Here is a 23,157-nt window from a genome sequence, read left to right on the forward strand (position 1 = left end):
TTTGTACCAACTGGAATTCGCACCAGTGTTTGTCCCGCTATAGTTGCTATAACTGCTGTAACGGTTTTGCGCCCTCGGTTTTATGAGTAAATACTCGCGTGACTTCATACGCAAGTCGTCAGGCGTGGGTACCTGGTCAAGCGACAGGGTGAAGTGAGTGGCCAACATCGTCTTCAACTCCTCACTCCTTACTCCATCCATAAACTTCGAAGCAATCGCCAAGTTTCGCTCGGATATTCTCTCATCCGGGTTGCTTCTCCTCCTGAGCAATTCAAGGTCGTCCAAGAATTTATCTATTGATTCTTCATCTCTCTGACGCCTCTTCTCGAACTTCACCATAGCCTGGTGCCCTTGTACTCCAGAGCCGAAACGATTCAGCAGGATGTCGAATATCTTGCGAGCGCTGTCTCTCTCATTGGCTCTTTTCGCCATTACACAACTTAATGCAGTACCCTCCAGGTTGGTCGTCAGCGCGCTGCACTCTTGTTTCTTGGAGAGATTCTCTTTCTCAAAGTGTAACTTCATCACCTCTATCCAGGTATCAATGCAGCCGTCTGACTCGTCTTTATATGACTTCGGCTTTTTCAGTGTTCTTCTTGACCTCTCTCCCCTCTCGGTTGACTTCGAGAGCTTGGTGATGAATGTTTCAAGAGATCTGTTCAGAGGCTCAAACATCGAGGCATACATCGTTGTGTCTTGTGAGACTGTAGTCATATCTGGTACTGAACTGACTTGTGGCACGGTTGGCAATCTTGTCTCCGGGGTGGCATCTGCCTCCGGCGGGACTGGATTCGTCCAGCCAGGCCTCTGCGGGGCTGCCCTTGGCCGCTCCTTGTTTCTATGTTCGAAGTTCGTTCTCGAGCCTTGCTGGGCTCTGGCACTGTAGCCCGTATCATCTCCAACATTCGCATGGCGTGAGCGCTCCCTTGAGTTGGAATGCTCCTGCCAACTACTCCCATTTAGGATCGCGTCAAGCTTCCGCATCATCAAGTCAGATTTGGCGTCCAACCTCTTTTCCAGGCCCGTCATCGTTTGGGCGTAGGTATTATCATGATCATTCAATAATCGCTCGATCTCTCTTGTCATCCTAGCCTCTCTTTCCTCTGACTCTTTGTTTGCCTGTGCCAGGCTCTCAGCCAGGCATTGATCAGTGTTACGAATCAATTGAGCCTGATCAAACCTCGCCTGCGACTTCACGTGCGTTAGCTCATCTTTCAAACTCTCTCGACCATGGTGAGCTCTCTCGTCAACTTGATCTATCCTCTTAGTCATGTCCCGCCTCAATTCATCCAGGCCATTCATCACACCAGCGAACATGTCACTTATGTCACCAGCTGCCCCCAATGGCGGGGTTAGCCCCAGAGAAGACAAGGTCAACTGCGGCTGTAGCCTAGTACTCGATGACGCACCGCCCTTTTGCTTGTGCATTGACGTCATCAGTCTGTCAAACGTTGATGATGCTCCCATCGTTATCCCATCTGACATAGGCCTGGTCGGCGAGGCAGAAGACGCCTCCCTGCTCATGTCGTTCCTTGGGCACGGTGTGAAGTTCACATCCGGATGGGTCATTTCCGGTTGGTCGTAACTAGAGGATAGACCTCCGGCTTGTAGCGACGTCACGCGCTCATCGTACAAAGACTTCCAACTTTTCTTTGCCTTCGAGAACGTCTGCTCTTCACCCGGACTCATACTCGACATCATCGCGTTGTTGCTCTGCTTGGCCAAAGATGAGTGTGTACTTGTCGGATGTGAAGGTTCCTTTCTCCATTTATAGCTCTTAGTCTCTGATTTGGACATTCCCCTGTACAACACTTCCTCCCGAGGTTCGACCTCGGGACGCTCCGAGGTCTCCTCTGTCCTCTCGACTTCCTCCCGTTCGAGGACCTCGTCTGGCTCAAAGTCGGGTCGAATGAGCGTTCGCTCCCCTTCGTCGAAGGGATCCACCAGCGTTTCGCTCGCAGGCCCGGCCTCGGCGCTCCGCCCTTGATTGCCATCGAGGTTTTTCTCGCTCCTTAGTTTCATTTCGCTCACTGAAAGATCAGGTTGACCTTTAGTCGATTCGTCTTCAGCAAACGCGTCGGAAGCGCTGCTAAACGAGGTTTGGCTACGCCTAGTTTTAAATTTCTGCGTGCTTCCCTTGCTTAGCCTGGGAATTTTAGTAGTCGATCCTAGCGAGTCCCTGCGCTGCATAGTTTTTAACAAAATGAAAATATTCGTAATTTGATGGCAATGCAAACGTACCACAAACAAGATCTAGTTAAATCACTTAACGTTGCCTACTCGATTCCGTCAGTATCAAAATGTCTCTTAGATCTCTCACGACTAAACTAGTGACTCAGCTAAAGTTACACACAGGGTCTACCCAGTATTGATATAATGCTAACTCAACCCTGTTGTATAGTATAACAGTATCACTAAATTTCCACAAGATATAATCGACACACAAAACACAATAGATAATCAGATAAGAATATCCTACAGGTGACAGCCACCTTTTGTCAGTATCAATTTATCGCCACACAATTTATCAAGTCACTGCTTTGTTAAAAATAAACAATCTTTGATAAAAAGCAGTGATGACTCAGAAACAGATCAATAAAACTTAGTCTTAAAGAAAAAGACTTCCCTCAATCGGAACGATCCGAAAGAACAAAGCCCAGGACACAGTCTTCTCAAGTGGGTGTGTATTTGCCTAATACACCCACCGAGGTCTTCTTTTAGGTGCCCTGCGATTGCCCGAGCTGTCCTATTAAGTAGCTCAAGGCAACCTCTGATCGAAAATTTCTAAAGTCTATGAAAAAGCTCCCCCACACCCGGAACGCTCCAAGTGCACGAGAGCAGGGAACAACTTTTCTTCTCAAGTGAGTGTGTATTTGCCTAATACACTCACCGAGGTCTTCTTTTATTTGTTCCCGGATTGCCCGAACTTTCCTATTAAGTAGCTCAAGGCAACCACACAACCGAAATCACAATCAAAAAAAAATTTCTTTGTTCGGGTACTTCTGATACACCCAACGTAGAATCCAAAGTTGATCACGAATTCCCGGGTCAGAATGGGTTCTTATGACCCTGATAAGCACGCCTAATATCCTAATATGATCCTAATTAAATGGATATTTTCCGTTTCCCAAATCGTCACAGAAGGTTTACTCAAGTCTCTAACAAGGAAGATCGTTAGAAGGTTTAAGACACTCCGGAGGGTTACCTCGGAGGGTACCTTGATCACCCAAGTTACTTCGGAGGGTACCTTAATCACCCAAGTTACTTCGGAGGGTCCCCCTAAATTTACTAAGGAGGGTCAATAAGATGCTTAATATGCTCCGGAGGGTTACTTCGGAGGGTACCACCAAAATTTTCAAATTTCTGAGCTTCACTCAGAAGGTCCTTCAATCGACTTCAGGAAGCGTCAAAACAAGCTAAATTCTCTATCAGGGGGGCTGTCTTAACTTCTTTGGATAACCTCGTGGAAATTTTCCACTAAGGAGGGTTGCTAAGGGGTTTAGCTGACTCCGGAGGGTTACTTCGGAGGGTTCCCCAAAAATCACGAAAAAGGTTATGTTACCGCGATAAAGTCTCCAAAAGCGGTCTACCTGACTTAAAACTAGGTTGGCTGACACGGTCAACCTCCCCAGTTGGATAAAAAGGTGTTTTGATAAAAATTTTCCGCCGCTCGGAGGGTTACCTGTAATTTGGACCCTCCGAACCAACAAATTCTAAAAAAATTTTCTTTTCCGAGATTATCAACCCAAAAACGGTTGCGGTCCGGAAAATTGGTCCAAAATGTCGACTTATGGTACCAAAATTATCCCGATCGGATGACTAGTCTTTGAGAAATTGCCAAAAACGTGTTTGTCCAAATGGCCCTTTTTCACCACCTATATAGGTTCTGAGAAACTTTTTCCGCAATTCCTATCGAAAGTGCCTAAAAATAATTGAAACGAGCGTAGTAGCCCTGTACGGCACTGGAATAATGCAAAAAACCGGACCAAAATTGGTTTAGAAACAAACATTTGGCCAAAAACTATCAAATTTGGACCCTCCGATTCCTTCCTTTTCCAAACCTTAAGTCGTTAGCTCTATCCACGGAGCTACTCGGAGGGTTACCCAAAAATCTCTCTAGTAACCGAGCACGTTATGCTAGCACGCTACTAACGCAAAAAATTTTATTGCTCTAACTCTAAAAACTCAAAAACTCGATCTCCAAAACAGATTGACAAAATTCAGAAAATTATCGAAATTTTGACCGAAAAATTTTGGTTTTTTCCAACTTCTACTGAGTCTTTTCTCACGCGGTTTCTTTAGTTAGGGGGATCGAACTACGTAGCTACTCCCTATATAAAAGCTTTTTGTTGTTCGGAAAAGCTCGGATATCCAAAAATTTGGGGGTCTACAGTTTGATCGAAAATCGATGATTTTCAACAAAATTGGGTGTTTTTTTTTTGTCTAATTGAGGAGATAAGTAATATGTAATAAGGATAATAACCTATTAGTAGTCGTTAATGAATAGTACTATACCCTCCTTTGCACCAAAATACCCGAATTAAGTACCTTAACTCGGAAATTTGTAATCGATGGAGGGTACAATCGGACCGCGCCAATCGTGCCCCCCACCACTTAAGTTTTAATGAAATAGTACCCGAACGATACTAAAATTGCTTCAACGATACCCAACAGTCGTTGCGGATGTTGTCCTTGATGTCCCTGTTGAGTGTGGAACACGTTGATCAGCTTGCCACTCTACCCTCCGGCCACCGGCAAAATCACCATTAACGTGCTTAAACACTCAAATTACACTCGAGGGAGGGTATCCAACCCTTCACCAAAACACACAATCTTTCTATCAGAAACGATAAAAATCAATCTGAAACAACAACATATAGGAAGGTCAGATCACATCTCGTCCGGAAATAACATATAAACTGTCACTTTATGTTTTTTACTGTTTTTGGTCTTTTTTGGATTTTTTACTGTTTTTTTGTACTTTTTTGTTTTCAAATAAATTTATTTTTGGCTTTTTCTTGGTTATACACTATTTTTGTTTGGTTTTACGCTTTCTCTTTAATTGTTTTTGGTCCTGGTGCCTCAGGACAAGTGGGCTCTAGATTTCCCACCTAACCCTCCGGCCCCCGGAATTTTCGGTGTTAACTGAGTTAAAAAGCTAAATTGTACTAGACGGAGGGTACGCACCTTCCCCCTAGTACAACAACGGTCATTAAGGCCTCTAACTCGGGCATACGCCCGGAGCGGAGGGTACGTCGCTGAAACGCTTGCTGATCATGATGGTTTCATGCCTTTAACAGGCCCACCCAGGAGCGCCATAAAAACGTCTATGTAACATTCGCCCAAATACTACACAGCGACGGAGCGTAGAAAAAGTACCTATTAACGACTGGCAGGCGTCAGTTACCTTAATCCTACTCGTTTTTCACCGTCTCGACCTTGCCAGTTGATTTTCTGGTCTGTTTAGGGCAAAGTAAAAAGTTACCATTTTTAGGCCATCAGTCAAACGACTTTTGATCAGCTTTCGTTTACATGCGAACACAACCACATAGCTGAGTCTCGGATCCTCAGACTACATGATTGTCATTAAAAACACGGCTCAAACAACCTATTTTAACATATTTTTGTGTGACAGTTCTATATTAAATCCATTGGAGATGGATTGACCCTTTCCTCTTTCTAGCTACTCATGTTCTGAAATATCAAACAATAACGGTGTTAATTAAGATCTATGACATTACAGCAGCTATACAGTCAGTCTATACAGTCCCTTCACATAGAACAGTCTCTGGGGGACCAAGCCTCCGCTCCCGTAATATTCCTGAGATAACGCTCTTATCTCTTATAATTCGTGTCCCGGGAGGGTTCCGTGGTGTATTTCTTCCCCCACTGAAGCCTCCTTCTCCACCAATATCTGTTAACAAGTGTCTTATCGTGCGTTGTTGCCACGATAAGAGGCTTCGTGTTTTCAGTCTCTGGTACGACTGTTTTTCACAATATCCGTCGTTGTTCTCATTTTCGTCACTTTTTGGCTCAAAATGGCCGTCTTTTTCTATTTCTCAGAAATGTTCACTCTTCAATCGAAATTTTAAAAATAAAAATTCTAGAACATTCTGACCCTCCTTCGCAACACTTTTTCGTTCATAAGGCCTTTAGTCGTTCTTTTTTACGTCGCCGGAAGGTTGTGCTGTGTCATCTGGCAGAATGGCACACTATTGTCCTCGGTTGATTGTCACCTCAATTGTTCGGTTAATTGCAACACTTGTTGGACAAATTGTTTTCTTGGGCTAATTGACAATTTTTTTTCACACTTCGGTTGCCGGAATTCTTTTGTAGTAATCGAAACTTTACATATTTTTTTTTCACTCAGGTCCGGCTGTTTGTACAGTAGATCTTGAAAAAAAAATCAGATTCAATCGTAAACGCACTGAAATTTATCGATAAATAACAGCCATAAAAGGACAATAAATGTTTTCTCAAATGTCGGAAACTGTAGAAACAACATAGTTGTATATGCAGCGAATTATTGATAGCAAAAACGAAGTTTAACTGCCAGAAACCTGTCCTCGAGGTAAGACAAGGTCAATTTTAGATAGTTAGTTGCGTTTTTGCGAGATCTGCAGCTTTTTTTACTTACGCAATTTTAACATAACTTTTGCATGGCTATTATGTAATTATAACGTAATAATAGTCACAAAAGCGTAACCGAACCCTTTTCACTACCCACAACTAAATGTCTAAATGGTCTTGGGGCGGCTCGAACCTACGCCTTGGACTGACTCGGACTATTTTTGGATCTTTAGCTTAGACCGCATGGCCATCTGTAATTTAGTTTTGGGTTTACTGCATTTGTAGTTAAAGCTTACGATCGTATTTCAATAAGAAGCATTGCGGACGAAAATCGCTCAAAAAAGCAAAAAAAAATGTCTACTCGTGATTAACTCGTTGTTGGTTTGTTTATTATGGCCCGAAGAATTTTATTTGCTTTAATACTGTAATAAATTGTTTCACAAAAACTATCGATAATTTGCTTCCGTCAATAAATTCGTTTTTCTTCCGCTGTACCAAGTAAGTTATCAATGAAAAACCCCTGGGATAAATTTGTGAAATAGATTGCTCGCAGAGCACAAATCAAAAAAGAAGACAAGTTCCTTCTTGTTCGGAGAAAAATCATTTTATTCAATTAGTTTTTTTTCCAAAATTGAAAGATGCAAAAGACGATACGTTGATTTAGACGGACAAAACAAACGAAAGAAGAGCAGTTTAATAATATTATAGATTGAAAAAAGTCAAAAAAAATGTTACAATCCATATCAAATCAGTTATCGAGCTTATTAAAAAATTTTTGAAATTGAAGTTGAATGGAATTAGATTTGATTGCTATTCATGGAACATCGGTGCAAGCTTGGCGCATGTAATTTTAAGCAGCCCAGACCTGAGATTCCTTAAATTTGATCTAATGATCTGTTTGAAGCGAGACAGGTTGATGCTATTTTTCTGGAGTAAGACACCTCTGCTGCTAAAAAGATCAAAAAGATTGATTGCTTCATTTGAAATTTTAACTCATTTAGATGCAAATTACATTAGGGAATCTAACTTGTTTCATGAAATCCAATCTAACACTTTGGAAAGCTTAAACCTGCCTCTGCATTATGATTTATAGGACTTGAAAGGGAAGGACGCTCTACTTAAAATTCCTCATTTGTGTTCTTTATTCGCCTTCTTCAGAGTTATGATCTGTAATTATTTATAAATCTGGTTTAATTTAATGTTTCAAACTTTTGTCTTCGACTCCTCGAAAGTTAGACCTCAGTTGAAGTTATATGCGGTTGAATTCAAGTAACTTTCGCATCGGACAATTTTCTTTTTAATTGACTCATCAAGTTTTACTGTTTTGAATGAAAGTTCTCTAGAAATCGTTTCTTTTCTCGTGTTATTGGAATTTTTGAGTTCGAGAAGTTTTGAGTTTGCAATGGAAGTTGTCGTTTTCAGTTATAGTCACTGATTCAGACTCTTTGAAAATGAAATCGATAAAACTAGGAGATATCCCCAGTTCGAAACTGGGCTTCGGCGCCATGTCATTGGTTCCAAATATCTACTCAACGCCTGGAGATTTCACAGATGAAGATGGCGTCGCTCTTCTCCAACGAGTGATTAATTTGGGTATAACTCATATCGACACAGCTATTCTGTATGGGAATGGGCACAATGAGAAAGTTGTTGGAAAGTTCCTAGCCTGCTTGAAACCAGAAGAAAGAGCGAAGCTTTGTATCGCTACTAAAACTGGCTTTGACCTTGAAGCTGATAGAATCAACAACGAACCTGGATATATTCGAAGGACGTGCGAAGAATCTCTGCAACGTCTGGGCACTTATATAGATATTTTTTACTTGCACCGAATCGATACTTCAGTTGCGATTGAAGATAGCATGAAAGTTATGAAAGAACTAATTGCAGAAGGGAAGATCAAATCTGTTGGGCTAAGTGAAGCATCGGCTAATACGATTCGAAGAGCGCATGCTATGTGTAAAATATCAGCCATACAACTTGAGTGGTCTCTTTGGTCAAGGGATGTTGAGGATGAAATTGTTCCCACTTGCAGAGAATTGGGAATCGGAATTGTGGCCTATTCGCCACTTGGAAGAGGGATGCTAGCTGGAACTGTAAAGAAACGTGAGGATTTGAATCCCAATGACTGGAGATTACTGAATCCAAGGTAGGGAAAAGCGTAATAATGTTATCGTTTTCAAAGTTAACTTCTGTAAGTATGCATGTAGATGGTAGAACCCCTGGTGGAATTGTGATCAGACCCATTTGACCAAAAAAAAATTGTGATTCGAAGCATTCCACCAAAAAAAATCTATGATTGCACCAGACTGAAAAGATTTGTGATCAGACTCAAGTTCGACTCATATTTCGACCAGTTTGACCCGGGACTATCCATTTTAATTTGACATGACAACTCGAATTTTTCTGTTTGCAGTGAAACATTCTTATATGATTTGTCGCCGTTTCAAAGTGTCGCCTCACAGTTTGACCACAATTTGTATAGCAATTCTTTGGACTTAATCTAAGAGATGAATGTTGATTTCAGTTTCACATACATATGAATACGTAATGTGAATAGCTTATACAAGTTGCAGAGCTGACCTTTTAAAATTTTCTTCTGTGACATTTATATCAGAATTAGAAAATTCTCAAAGTTCCCGAACGCTTGACCTGATGCAATTTTTTTTGCAAGATTATTGATGTTTTTATCAGGTTTGAGAAACAGGCAATCGAAGCTAATTTGCAACTTGTGAGTAAAATTGAGGAAATAGCTTCCAAGAAAGGGTGTACAACTGCCCAGCTATCTCTGGCCTGGGTTCTGGCACAAGGCGATGACGTGGTTCCGATTCCAGGAACGTCCAAAGTGAAGAATCTTGAGTCGAATGTGGGCGCCTTGGATGTTGTTTTGTCGAAAGATGAAGTTTATCAATTGAGTAATGCTGTTCCCATTGCAGCAGTTGTTGGAGATAGGTACCAAGAAGGGTTTCCAACTTTCAAAGACAATTAGATCTAGACTGAATGCTGTTCACCCTTGCGATAATTTATTTTTACTTTCGAAAATGTAAATGTTTTAAAAGTTGATCTCATTTTATTAGAATGAAGTTTTCCCATGCAGTAGGGCGTAACCTATATTTATGATTTATACAAGAGCCTAAGTTAGATGTTAAATGTTTTTTCTGGGAAAAATATTTTCTCGAAAATATATTTTTTTCTTTATTGAGGTTTTTAAAAGTTCAATTATTTTGTAAGTCATTCTAGAAGTAGGGGCAAAACATGATTAAAGAATCTGTTAGCTGATTGAGCAAAGTAGCTGAACTAATTCTAGCGCGAAGAACAAGTCATTGTTAAGTTAAACTAATACTCATGTGATCAATTCAGTCCATGTTTTCGTTCGGTTACCTATCAGCTATTCTACTATTCTATACATAACTCTCTGTTTATCAGAGTAATGTGCCATTAGATTTGCACTCGTTACAACCTGCACAAAATTAACAACTCTAAATTTATCTGGTGAACGAATCTTTCTTCAGACCTTGCAATGTCGATCATTACTTGCAAAGCAGCAGTTGCGTGGTCCGCCAAATCCCCCTTAATCATTGAAACAGTCGAGGTGCTCCCCCCTCAAGCAGGCGAAGTCCGGATCAAGATACTCTACACCGGAGTATGTCATACTGATGCGTACACCCTCGGAGGATTCGACCCGGAAGGTCTCTTTCCAGTCATTCTGGGCCACGAGGGTGCCGGTGTCATTGAAAGCGTGGGCGAAGGGGTCACTGACCTAAAAGTGGGCGACACTGTCATACCGTTGTACACTCCTCAATGCAGGACTTGTAAATTCTGTCTGAACAAGAAAACTAATCTATGTGGGAAAATAAGAGCGACTCAGGGAAAAGGTGTCATGCCAGATGGAATCTCTCGATTTAGATGCAAAGGTGAACCCATCTGTCATTTCATGGGTTGCAGTACTTTCTCACAGTATACTGTATGTGCTGGGATATCAGTCGCCAAAGTGAACCCGGAAGCTGCGCCGGATATCTCGTGTCTTCTCGGATGCGGGGTCACGACTGGCTATGGTGCCGCAATCAACACTGCCAGTGTTGAAGCAGGGTCGAAGTGTGCGATTTTCGGCTTAGGCGCTGTCGGCTTAGCAGTCGTTCTTGGTTGCAGAGAGCAAGGCGCGAGTGAGATCTACGGCATTGATATCAACAATGAAAAGAAAGACGTCGCAGAGAAGTTTGGCATTACGAAGTTCATTAATCCGAAAGATTTCGACAAGCCGATTCAGCAAGTACTTGTTGACATGACGGACGGTGGGTTTGACTACACGTTCGATGCTACTGGAAATGTCGGCGTAATGAGATCGGCCTTGGAATGTGCTCATAAAGGTTGGGGCGTGAGTACCATCATCGGAGTGGCGGCTGCGGGCCAGGAAATTTCGACCCGCCCTTTCCAGTTAGTCACTGGAAGGGTGTGGAAAGGAACTGCGTTTGGAGGCTATAAAAGCAGAGACAGTGTTCCTAAACTAGTGGATGAGTATCTGAAGGGTTCTAATTGTCTGAAGATGCTGCCTGAGTTTGTGACCCATCGACGCAAGTTGGAGAGTATTGGGGAGGCGTTTGATCTGATGCATGAAGGAAAGAGTCTGAGAACTGTGATTGATATGTGGTAAAATTTAATTGAAGTTAAATTGGTGACAATTTTGTGCGCTTGAGTTTTCAGTCTTTGCACAGTGTTTTTCGGTCAATCAGAGTTTTGAAACTTTTTCGATGCTTTGAAATAAGGTTTTAAAAATGTTGACGTGAAAATGAGCTGCTTTGAGTTTGGTTTTAATTCGTTGACCGAAAAGGATTTTCCGAAAGTTTGGCATAACAATTTAATTGTGATTGATTGATGTGATGATTGAACTAAGAAATTGAATCGAAAGCATATTCAATTTGACTAATGTTAGGTTACTATTTATAACAGATTTTTCTCCCCTTTCTTCATTCTTCACAAGCTTAAGGACTACATTTAGGTATTTTTAATAAGTTATTTTGCAAGCGCAATGCAGTGTTTTAATTCGAATATTTTATTCCTATGCAGTGCGCTTTTGATGTTCCAGAATTGCGCATTGAAGAATATGAAAGTTTTTTTTGCGTATTTAGTATCAGATTTGTTTGAGGTAATGCTGAAGAACAGGTGTTTGTTGTATAAACTAGCGAGCTTTTTTATCTAAACTAGCGAGGATTTTATCGAGGGGGAGGCAAATAGATTTCGATATTTTTGTCAACTTTTTTTTAGATCGACCAATGTTATTTTCCGGGCGCTTCCAGAACACACACTTCTGCAAATTTTTGCAAACAACTGATCAAAAATGCCGTTTCGGAAAATTATGTAAAGACTGAACATACAAACACGACGTACAATTACCCCAGTTGCGATATTTTTGTTGTTAAATAATCAGTCACTTCATTTTTTTTTTCAGAAACATGTTAATTCAAAAAAACCATTTGGTTAAAAATTTATGCTGATACAAAATCAAATTATCACAATAAATTAAAAATCGACAACTACAACGGCATGTAAATATACAAATACACCTTGTATAAATATGAAGGAGAAAAAACTAGAACTAGAAATTAGACCGAAAAATGTTTTCGAAAAGAACTAATGGATCTATCAAAAGGAATTTTTTCCTGTTTTTTTATCAAAAATTTTCTAAGTTCAAATGTAAAATTTTTGTTCAGATTTAATTTTCTTTGGATATATGTTTAAATTGTTCCATTTATTACAACTATTGTTTGCTACAGATTTCTTTCCCACTTCTGTTTTTACAAACCTACTTTGTTTTATTTATTTTTGTGCGTTCGTTTAGTTTCACAGGTACTCAATTATAGATAAACTACCTACCAATTTCTTTTGTGTTAAGGTTTTTGCGACATCGAGCTTTCTAGTCAAGCTATGTTGGGTAGTGAATAGTTCGGCTGGTAGAACTTTAGACTCTAAAAGTAGATCATGTGCATGATCATTTTTTCTGCGAAGATAACACACTATGATTCCTTAGTAAATTTGTCGGCTTGGTCTTTTAAATTAAGACATGGGTAGCTTTTGAAAAAATGCTGAGCTAAAAGATAAATGTGACGAAACTAACGATTTGAAAAGCATAACTCTTGTTTTTAATGGTACCATATGTCGCACACAGTATACTGTTCAATTTCAACAGCCATTTTGCTTAAACATGTGTTCAATTCGGCTGAAAAAGTGAGACCTTTGTCCTCAAGCAATCCAAAACACCTGGCATGTTCCTTTGCAGAAATTGTTTCATCATTATGAATATTTTTTCCTAAACAATGCCCTTCTTACAGACAATGAGTTCTGTTTTATCAACATTAAGAACATGTTTTTTTATTTTCAAATTTTAATGTAGTTTTTTTAGCGTTTGTAGTATTGTTATTCTTAGGTCGGTTATTGAGTTTCTGTACAAAAGATACTTGTAGCATCTGCAAGTTACACAGAGTTTATGTTGCTCTTATTTTGTTTTTTATTTCATTTACATAAAGAGTGAAAACCAATGGTCCCAAAACAGTACATTGTGGTACGCCATGATTAAGTGTTTTCCAGTCAGAATAATGATTTTGAAAATTTACACATTGTTGAGGGTCTCATAAAAATCTTTCACGAGAATCGATGCATTTTTGGAAAAAAAACCATACATTCCAATTTTTCTAAGAAAATTTCATGAGAAATGGAATTGGAAGCTTTAGCAAGATCTAGAAAACTTTTTTCTTGGTTGATACATGTTTTCACAAATCATTTGGGTAAAAATGATAATTGGATCAGTCGCAGATTGGTTTTTCTGAAATCCAAATTGACAGACGTTCCTTAACAAGTTTTGTTTGAGATATTTCATAGTTTGATTAGAAAACAAATGTTCGAAAATTTGTAAAAGTGTGTTTTTCACAAAAATTCGCCTATAATTTGATGCAAACTGAGTTTTATCTTTTTTGAAGACAAGTGTTATATAGGCTTTCTTGAGGATTGATGGAAACTGATTTTGCATTATACTTTCATTTATTGCGTATTGAAGGGGTGTTCCAATAGCAAGTTTACCTTGTTGGATGCAAAAAGCTTGTTTTCCATTGGCCCTGGGGGTTTATTCAACGGTAAAAACTCTTCGTAAATTGCGTTTTTTGTGACACTGAAAGTCAGACACTAGTTGTAATTCTTTCTTTTTGTTTTCAGGGTTTATGTTCACCATTAAAAAAACCTAATCTTGAAAAAACTTTAAGTGATTTACTATTTCCCTAACATTTTGTTGTTTTGCTATCTTCCAAATCCATCTCGCTAATATTTACTCTCCTTTTTCCTATTTTTTTGTTTATGAAATACGATTATTCTGTACTCTCTCGTGTACCAAATTTCTTACCTTTTTGTACTCTCTATGCGCTACCTCACAACCAGTGTTTTTCCATATATTGAAACAACTATATTTATTGTTTATCAAAGTCATCAAGGTGTTATCTATCCATGATTTTTTGTTATTGGTTTCCAGTTCCCGATTTATAGTTTGGTGCAATATGGAGCACGCTCACTTATAATGTTTTTTTGAATAGTCTCAAAAGTCTGATCCAAAGGGTTTTTCATACATTTCTGACTAAACAGAAAGAGCAAGGTCCAAGTTGAATTTCTCCCGATAATAGTTTTGGAATTGTTTTGCCTCAATTTGATTGATGTCATTTTTTGGCTTGCAAGAAATTAATGTTTCATATGAAAGCATGTTCTGTGTTGAAAGGCAATTGGTACGAATTAATATAAATTAATTGGTTTGTTGAAACTAAACTGGTCGATAAGTGAAATATTTTTATCCGTGACACGTGATGGTCTTGAGACGTTTGGTATAGTTAAACCATAGTTTGCAGTGAAGTCGTTGAGTTTTGATGACTCATCTTGCTTTAAAAGATGTATATTGTAGTCCCCAAATATGGAAATTTCCGTTTTTGAAGCAAACGCATGGAAAATTTAACCTCCCACTTCATCAAAAAATGTACGGAGTGATTTTTTTGAGCTATATGAAACATAAATTAAGGTTTTTTTGTGAATCATTACTCAATTTCAACTCATAAGGACTCAAAAAAAACGGCCTGTGTTACTCATGAGATCTTTACGAATGTACATTTTGAATGATAAAGGAGTCCAAATTCCAACACCTCCTCCCCCCTTTTTAGACCTGTCCATTCTGAGCGTGGAATGTTTACGTTTCAAGTTTTGTTCAAAAGTCATTTTTGTTTGCTTTCGGTATTTAAACATCGGGGTTTTTTGGATATCATCTTAACTTGAAAAAGTGAAATACGCTTTGTGAATCAGCGTCTGTAGTGTTTTTCTATAGTTTGCATTACGACACCTCTGCACTTTATACATAATTATACTAATCGTGCAGGCTTCTTAAAATGTTTCAATCGGCTCAGTCAAATTGGTTTTGGACACTTTCACGCTGGTGATTGGTCATTGTTTACAGATGGGGTTGAATGAAAACCTATTTTGTTATTGAAACGAAATGAAAATTGTGATTCCAAAACAACATATTCTGGTTTTTGGGCGATTTATTCACACATTAGCGAAACTGAGAGACGAAATATCTTGTCACTGTTCTGAAGACAAATTCACCCTCAAATGTGTCAACTCAACTCAAACGTGTCTTGCAATATTCCAATTGGACAAACATTTTTTCTCAACATTCGAAGTCGCAGTTGCCGAAGTCAAGTTAAAACTTCACTCTAAATCCTTGTTGTATGTGTTTAAAAATCTGTATAATATCGAAAAATCGTGTGACAAAGTCGTGATTAGTTATGACCCGACTGTCGTTCAAGTTGAAGATTGTTTACGAATTGTGTTTCTGAAAGCGGAGGGAATCGAGACTGTTTTTGACGTCAACTGTCTTGAAGATGAAAATGACATCAATCCGAATCTTAGCTACAATTCTGAAGAAGAGCTGAATCAGATTTTATTCAACAATTTTTCTGCCTCGTCGAAATTGTTCAACGAAGTTATTCAGAGTTTCTTTTCGGCCGATGAACAAATTGTACTTGAAGCGTGTCAAAGTGTGATTCGACTGAAAAGTTACGTAACAAATGGGATCTCGCTGAGCGAACTGACCAATAGGAAAGCGTCGTCGGGCAAAGAAGGCTGTACGCAGATGGTTATTTCTCAGCAAGAGCTCTTGTCGTATAATGTTCACTATTTAGAAAGCTCAACTAAAACAGAGGTTTCTCAGAGAACTCACGATTTAAATAAGCTACCTAATGGAGACTCAAATTTAGCTGATGCTACCACGCGAGTTTCGGACGATGAAGTGTTGAGTGAAATTGTGTTTAATTTGAAGCATTTCAAAGTGGCTCTCAGCTTACTGCAGATTCTCAATTTGGAATTGAATGTTAATTTTGCACATGGTAAGTTGTCGCTTTTAAAAAGAGACAAACAATTGTCCAGTGCTCATTGATTACGGAGCAGACGAAATCTCGAAACCCAAAAAAAATAGAGTGATAATTTGTGCATAGGTCGAAAAACAGCGTCTCGACTGGAAAGAAAAAGAATAAATTTCTCCGGTCATTCATTACATAAATTTGGCAATTCATCGTTATAAGTAATTATTAAAATGAGACTCGGAGAGGATAGACAACGGGGCCATATGGCCCACACACGCCTACCCTAGCTATGCATGCTCCTTTCACTATCAGGAAAAGATTTTTTTAAAATGTTTTCAGACTAAATAGATGCACAGGTTGTGGGGTTTTCACCAATCGTTTTTTTGTATATTTCATCACTCTAGAGTCCCCTCTAATTTAGGCTGAGTTTTACTCGGCACTGAAAAGAAATGTTTGTAATTTTTCTTGGAATATGAATCACGAAGAAAAGAGCTTAGATATTTTACCACAATTAACCCCTCCTAGAGGTTGCTAAAATTCCACAAAAACTCACCCTACCATACACGAGACCATACACGATAGTTTTTTTCTGTTAAATTAAATTAGACTTGTAAACTGCGCTATATCCAACTGACGTTTTTGTACAAAAAGCAATTGAGTTTGTCTCAAGCGCTGTCAACGTTTGTCATAAAATAGTTTTTATCAGAGCTTGATTTAGTATTTTTCAATGCCACGTGTCTGATTTTGAATACAATTATTGTTTTTTGCAGTAAATCTTAATGAAGCGAGAAGCCGTAAAAAGATCTGAATAATGATTTAGTTGACACTGATGTAAAGCCTAAATTTGTTTCAGCTGGATTACCTTTCCGCGTGCTACTCTACCAGACCGGTCTCTTCAAAGGTCAGTTCTGGATCTCAACCCTCAACAGCCCACTGGACAGAAAAACAACTTCATTGCCACAGCAAAAACAGCCTAACAAAACAGCAGTTGGGACTAATTTAACCAATGCGAATCAAGTTGAAAAGTCAGTTCGAGACATTCCCGATGAATTTGCCAACGATGATGGACTTGATGATGAATTGTTATGCTCGCTTCCAATCGAAACAAACAATAACAACAACATCAAACAGAATCAACAAACAACCAGTCTTCAAAAAGAAGAAACAAGCAAGTCAAATGAACAAACTCAAGAAGATGGGAGATCGTCTGATGATTCACAAAGTAGAATTTCACAGCGGCGAGTATCCCATCTTCGTGCATTTAAGCCAGTGAGCACTTCGTTCCAAGGAGATGAAAATAAGTCGAGTTCAACTAACGCCAGTCAGCAAATTACAGTTGGTGCCAAACGAACAGCTGGCAAAGACTGTTTGGTCCACTTTGAAAATGTATCCACTCAAGAAACAGATTCAGACATGGTTATTTTGCCAAAATGTATCCGAACTATGACGAATAATGACACAATTTTATCCCATGTCGAAAACAATAGCAATTTTGAATTGAAAAATAGTTCTCGTGAAAATTTTACTGAAGCTGAAAACGTTGATATGTTGGAGCCAGAAGACAATGAAAGTTCTCTGATGGCAGATATTTTTGGTCCTTCAACTCTATTGAGTCTGGAAGATACAGAACCCGATGATGGATTGCAGAGTGAAAACTTTGAGGCGACTGTGTTAGTTGAAGACAGTGATGTTGAGTAACATGTGTGTAGATTTAGTTTTGTTTGTTGCTGATCAATTTCGTAAAATTAATATATCAATATGTGAAACATCTGTAAAAAATCTTTCAGAAACTTTTAGTAATTAGTACATAAAGTAGCTTTGCAAATAGCACATAATGTTCCCACCATAGTCTTAAAAGAAACACACAAGTAAGAATTCAAATTAATGCCGTTTTTTTTTCGTGTGATGTGGTACAAAGAGCTGAACGGAAACATAAAACTTAGGCATATTTGACAGTCTTATTAAACAGGCCAATTGGAAAACTGTTTTTGTAGAAAGCTGACGTAAACAACGAAAAAATCGTTAAAAAATTTCAAAAAAGAAAAAGAATTTGAAAAAAAACTGGAGCTAAAAAAACTTCACACTCACCTTATGAGATCGAAATGAGACCGCAAATCAAACGTTTCAAACTGGTTCTCCAATTTTTTAAATTTCAGTCGAATCACATTTCAAAGGGCTTTAATATGATACAAGGATTCGACCGCCTGCCGACCCAAAGGTTACCCCCTTGTACTTTTTTGAGATATCCATTTTTGGCTGACGGACCCTTAAGTTTTTCTAAACGAGCTTTAGCCGCCCATATTTACTGATTTTGTGGGGGCTAAAAAGTACCTAAAAACGCCGTTTTTGGGCTGTTTTTTTTTTTAAAAAGCTCTGGTTGCGGCGCAGAAAATTTGGCCCAAACGGGGTCTTTTTAGTGCTTTGGAAGAGCTCGAAAAATGAATTTGGTAGACCTAAAACAACGGGGTCGCCACGCGGTCAGGGCGAACAAAAACTTGTCAGGGCGAGCAAAGTTAGGTCAGGGCCAGGAGCGTGAAAGCGTTGCTGGTCTTAGTTTTTACTTCAAAGTCTAAATTCAATTGTTTATTAAGCGTTAACCTGTGATTTTTCAGGGTATGAGTCGCGAACGTTCGGTCAAGGGAAGATGAAGTTCAATGAAGACTGGTTTCAAGATGGTGAATTTGAATTGTGGGTTGCTAAATCGAACACGAGTTCAGATGTGTTCTTTGTAAGAAATCATATACGCTGGGCAACATCGGTGTCAAAGCACTCCGCTCCCATGCAGGGCCGACCAAATTGCATGCTGAGCTGGTCACGCTTGAATTGCAATCCCTTCGTTGGGAAGAACATGTTGAAGATGTTCAAGTTGTAAGTGGCTCTGTAGTCGAGCCAGCTACTCCAGTGGTTGAGGCTACAGCCCCTACCAGAAAAACGCTTTTTTTTTGGTGAATGACAATACTCGTAAAGCAGAATTTCTATTTGTTTTGCCTATGATTGTTTCGAGTACTTATGATTGTACTTATGTTTCGAGAACTTATAATTGCCTATGATTGTTTGAAGAGATCTGAAGAGCAAGCTGTCGGATGGTAAATCTGCAGAGAAAAGAAAACTGGATGAAGATATAAACGCGGCGGCTGCAAAGATAAAGCGACTTACGGACGAAGTCAAACATTTGATTAGTGTTGCGGATACGAAAGCAAAGGAAGCTGAAAACAAGAAGTCGTTTCAGTTAATGATAGATTCGAGTGTTCTCCGGGACTCTGCAAAACGCAAGGAGTCAGAAATTGTGAGTACCAAGGAAGAACTTGAAAAACTGAAAACAGCTTTTTAAGAAGAAGTTATTTGGTATGACTTTAAGTTATGTTATTTCTGGTATTTCAAATTCTTTGATAGCTTTTTTTGCAATTTTCAGACTAAATGTCAGGGCCTGAGCTTCAAAGTGGTCAGGGCAGTAATCAATGCTGTCAGGGCGACAGTTAAATTATACCGCGTGGCAACCCTGAACAAGTTCGACTAAATTTCGAATGTTTTTTAAAAATCCGTTCATTATTTGCATTTGTAACCATGTTTTTGTGTGTATACATTGGAGACGGAGAGACGATGACTCAAGGACGGCTTAATTATTATAGCAGCTTTTTTATCTGTCCAAGTATGCAAGCTGCTGCCACGTTGGATAACTGAGAAAGAAACTAATACTTGATGACCTGGTCTAGTTATACGAAGGCGTACTTCCAGAGAGTGACTTCCCCGGCGAGTTCGAATTTTGGAAAATTATGTGGCGCTTTGGCGCTTCCCCTTGTACACCGAAACACCAGAAAACCTCACTAGTGCTCTCAGAGTAAGTCACAATGCCAATATCTTTACTTTGCTCCAGATTGGTGCTACCCTCCCAATTACTCTGCACTGCTGAGCGCTCATTTTTGAGCATGAAATTACTAAAAAATTACCTGCGCTCAAAAATGAACGAGTATCGACTCTCGTTTAGGGCTGTTTAACACGCTCAGAGATATGGAAAAGAAAGTCGAGATATGGAAAAGAAAGATTTCATTGACAGTTTTACTGCAAAAACTTAGAGACTCAGTTTTGTTTAGGTTCGTTTTTATTATTGTATATAATTAAATGTTTTCATTCAAAACTTTCTGAATCCTCCCCCCCCCCCACTCAAAAAAAAATCCTAGATCCACCCCCCCCCCCCCCCTAATGAAACCAACAAAAAATTCCTTCGGAAACAGCTCTAAGAAAAGAAGCATTTTTTTCGGCCGATTTTGCTGAAACTCGGCAACCCGTTATTGAAACTCAAGTACGCAGTTCGTGCCAGAAAAAAAAACTAGAGATTTGTACATCACAAATAAAAAAGAGACTGATCTTTTTTTTAGAGATCGATGTTTTGAAGACATAAAAATAGTTAAACTAAAATATCTTAGAACCTAGGGATGGAAAAGTCTAAAGCCTAATTAAGGCATCCTTTAACTAGACCTTATCGCCCTTATGATGACCTCGGATATCGTAATTATGTAAAATGACCATGTCTGTTAAATGTTTTCTGATGTGAGAACTAATATTATTTATATAAGTGTTTTTGAAAGCAGTTATTTTGGCGAATCAAAAGGCTGATAACTCCTCTTTACGAGAACAGCTGACTCAAAATGGAATTGGGACAGACATGGCAATGGGCTGACATTTGCTGCCCTAGCCCAGCCCGCGATCAATTTTTTGGGCCGTTGGCGGCCCATTGGGATGAATTTCTCGGCCCGGTGGCTAACCCACTGCTAAAATATGATTCAGAAGCAAATTGTAGAAACAATTTAACATATAAGAATAAAAAACATATAATCTCTGAAAGTCAATAAATGACAAGTGAACATTTCAAAAAAAAATGGTATTCAGGTACTTAGTAGAGTCCAGAAAAGAAAAAATCGGCCTATTTGGCACCTTTTTGAGGCTACGGCCCAGGCCCGGCCCATTGCGATGTCTGAAATGAGGTCGAATACAAAACGAAGAAATACTTGCAGTCTTTGTTTCAAAAATGTATGCACTTTCAAAACACTAGCGTCATGGATCAAGCAGAAAAGAACACATATATGCAAACATGAGGTGCAACACAAAAGCTGAACAATTTGGTTTCTTAAATGAGAGCATTCAAACTAAATAGAAGCACTTAGATTCACGAATTTGATTGCTAGAACCTTTCAAACAAAAGCAGGTAATAAAAGGCAAAAGTCATTTGGCAGACAATTGCACTCATGATAAAAAAAACCATGCACACGGAATTAAAACATGAGGCTGTAGTTTTCTGAAAAGAAATTACAATAATGAACTCAGTCGTCAAACTGCCTAAAAGTTCCATAATTTTGACGTAAGTTTTCCTGCTATTTAGATCAGGGGCGGATAGGGGGATGCCCCCCACCCCCGCTCATGGATTCGACCCCCTGCCGACCCAAAGGGTTCCCCCTCTTCTACTTTTCAAGAAATCCATTTTCGGCCGTTCGAACCTAAAGTTTTTCGAAGGGCGCTTTTGGCGCCTAAACTATTTTTGAAAGGGAGCGCGCGCCGAAAAAACGCAATTTTTTGGTCATATTTTTCCAAAAACGGATTTTTTACCTGTTTTTTTTTTTAGAAATTTGCCTGCAGCGCAAAATTTTTTGTCATAATAGGGTCTTTATAAAGTTCTGAGACCGCTCAGAAACTATTTGGTCCCCCCCCCCTCCCCTCGAGAAAATCCTAGATCCGCGCCAATCTTAGATTTGGACCAACGCAAGTATTTATTATTTAGAGTCAAACTATGTTGGACATGACGCGGTAGTATGATATACAAAGCAATTTTTTGTCTTCATCCTCATCTTGGGAGACTCATTTTCAATATCAAGGCTGATTCGATTTTCCTGCAGCGGAACTATACATAAAATAACCCAAAAATATGATATTCTGAAACAAGTTTTCGGTCGAGATACTCTTCACTTAAACCATTGTTGCGATTTCAAATATTGAAAATTTCATTAATCTAAACAAGTTGGAGGTTATTATTGTTTTAATCTTCCTCACTATTTTGATGCGCTTTGTTAACAGACTTCTCCTGAAATCGGAGAGATGGCAGAGTCATGAAACTAGTTGATAAAATAATCGCCTTATATGTAATAAGTACTTAAATAGTTTCTACGGAAAATTCCATAAACAAACAGCATCTTTTTGCACTAGATATCTTTCAAGATAGATATTATATATTTTAGATATATTAGATATTAGATATATTAAATACTGGGCTTCACATGAAAACAATAAAATTTACCTCATTTTGCTACGAGTGGAATCCACAAAAGTTAGCTGCATTTGCTGAACAACAATCAAATGGAATTTAAATTCACGCCTAAATACGGATTTAACTACAGTTTGGTGCATAGTTTTTTAATTGTCGCAAAGTGTAATACTCAGAGGCTGATGCCCCCACTTCTCAGGGATTCGGCCTACTCACCAACCAAATGGTCACCCCGTTGGTATTATTTTATGACATCAGCTTCCAGCCAACTTACCCTAAAAATGTTCTATAGGCGCCTTTACGCTAATATATATTTTATTTAAAGCGGAGCGCGCCATTAAAATGCGATGTTTTGGCTAACAATTTTCAAACAATGGCCAAAAACGCCATTGGCATTACATGGGGACAGGGGCGGATTTAGGGGGGGGGGTGTACGCCCCCCTCTCAGGGATTCGACCCCCTGCCAACCCAAAGGGACCCCCTTTGGTACTTTTTAAGAAATCCATTTTTGGCCGAACGACTCTAAAACTTTTCTAAAGGCATCTTCGGCGCGCCAATATATACTAACTTTGAGGGGGAGCGCGCCCCAAAAAAAACGCGATTTTTTTTGTCAAACTTTTCCAAAAAGTGCCCAAAAACGGCTTTTTTGACCTGTTTTTTAAAAATTTTGCCTGCGGCGCAGAAAATTTGGCCTAAATAGCGTCTTTTTACTGCATTAGGAGAGCTCCGAAAATCAATTTGGTCGACCAAAAACAAGGTGGTCAAAATTTTCGAATATTTTTTGAAAATCCGCCCCACCCTCGAGAAAATCCTAGATCCGCCCCTGCATGGGGCCAAAATTTTTTTGTCAAAATAGGGTTCTTAGAATGTTCCGGGAGCGCTCGGAAAAGTAATTTGGTCGACCTAAAAAAAATCGACAAAAATTTTAAATTGTTTTTGAAAATTCGCCCGACC

General features: G+C 39.1%; 4 protein-coding genes across 6 annotated transcripts in view; all 4 read left to right on the forward strand.

Annotated features, from left to right (window-relative positions):
• The window catches only part of LOC134845584 (uncharacterized), a 482,353-nt gene that overhangs the window by 140,067 nt on the left and 319,129 nt on the right, over positions 1–23,157 (forward strand). The gene's annotated exons all lie outside the window — the stretch shown is intronic.
• LOC134846025 (uncharacterized) lies at positions 7,988–9,698 on the forward strand. Its single transcript, XM_063863194.1, has 2 exons — positions 7,988–8,716; positions 9,262–9,698. Exons 1-2 carry the CDS (start codon positions 8,022–8,024, stop codon positions 9,554–9,556), a joined length of 990 nt encoding a protein of 329 aa, XP_063719264.1. The 5' UTR covers positions 7,988–8,021; the 3' UTR covers positions 9,557–9,698.
• On the forward strand, positions 9,926–11,239 carry LOC134845565 (alcohol dehydrogenase class-3-like). Its single transcript, XM_063862509.1, has one exon. The coding sequence runs from the start codon at positions 10,088–10,090 to the stop codon at positions 11,216–11,218; it is 1,131 nt and encodes a 376-aa protein (XP_063718579.1). The 5' UTR covers positions 9,926–10,087; the 3' UTR covers positions 11,219–11,239.
• LOC134845878 (cell cycle checkpoint control protein RAD9A-like) lies at positions 14,938–17,736 on the forward strand. Its single transcript, XM_063862987.1, has 2 exons — positions 14,938–15,974; positions 16,804–17,736. The coding sequence occupies exons 1-2, from the start codon at positions 15,083–15,085 to the stop codon at positions 17,646–17,648; spliced, it is 1,737 nt and encodes a 578-aa protein (XP_063719057.1). The 5' UTR covers positions 14,938–15,082; the 3' UTR covers positions 17,649–17,736.

Source organism: Symsagittifera roscoffensis, chromosome 5, assembly GCF_963678635.1.
Source record: "Symsagittifera roscoffensis chromosome 5, txSymRosc1.1, whole genome shotgun sequence".
NCBI classification, from domain to species: Eukaryota; Metazoa; Xenacoelomorpha; order Acoela; family Convolutidae; genus Symsagittifera; species Symsagittifera roscoffensis.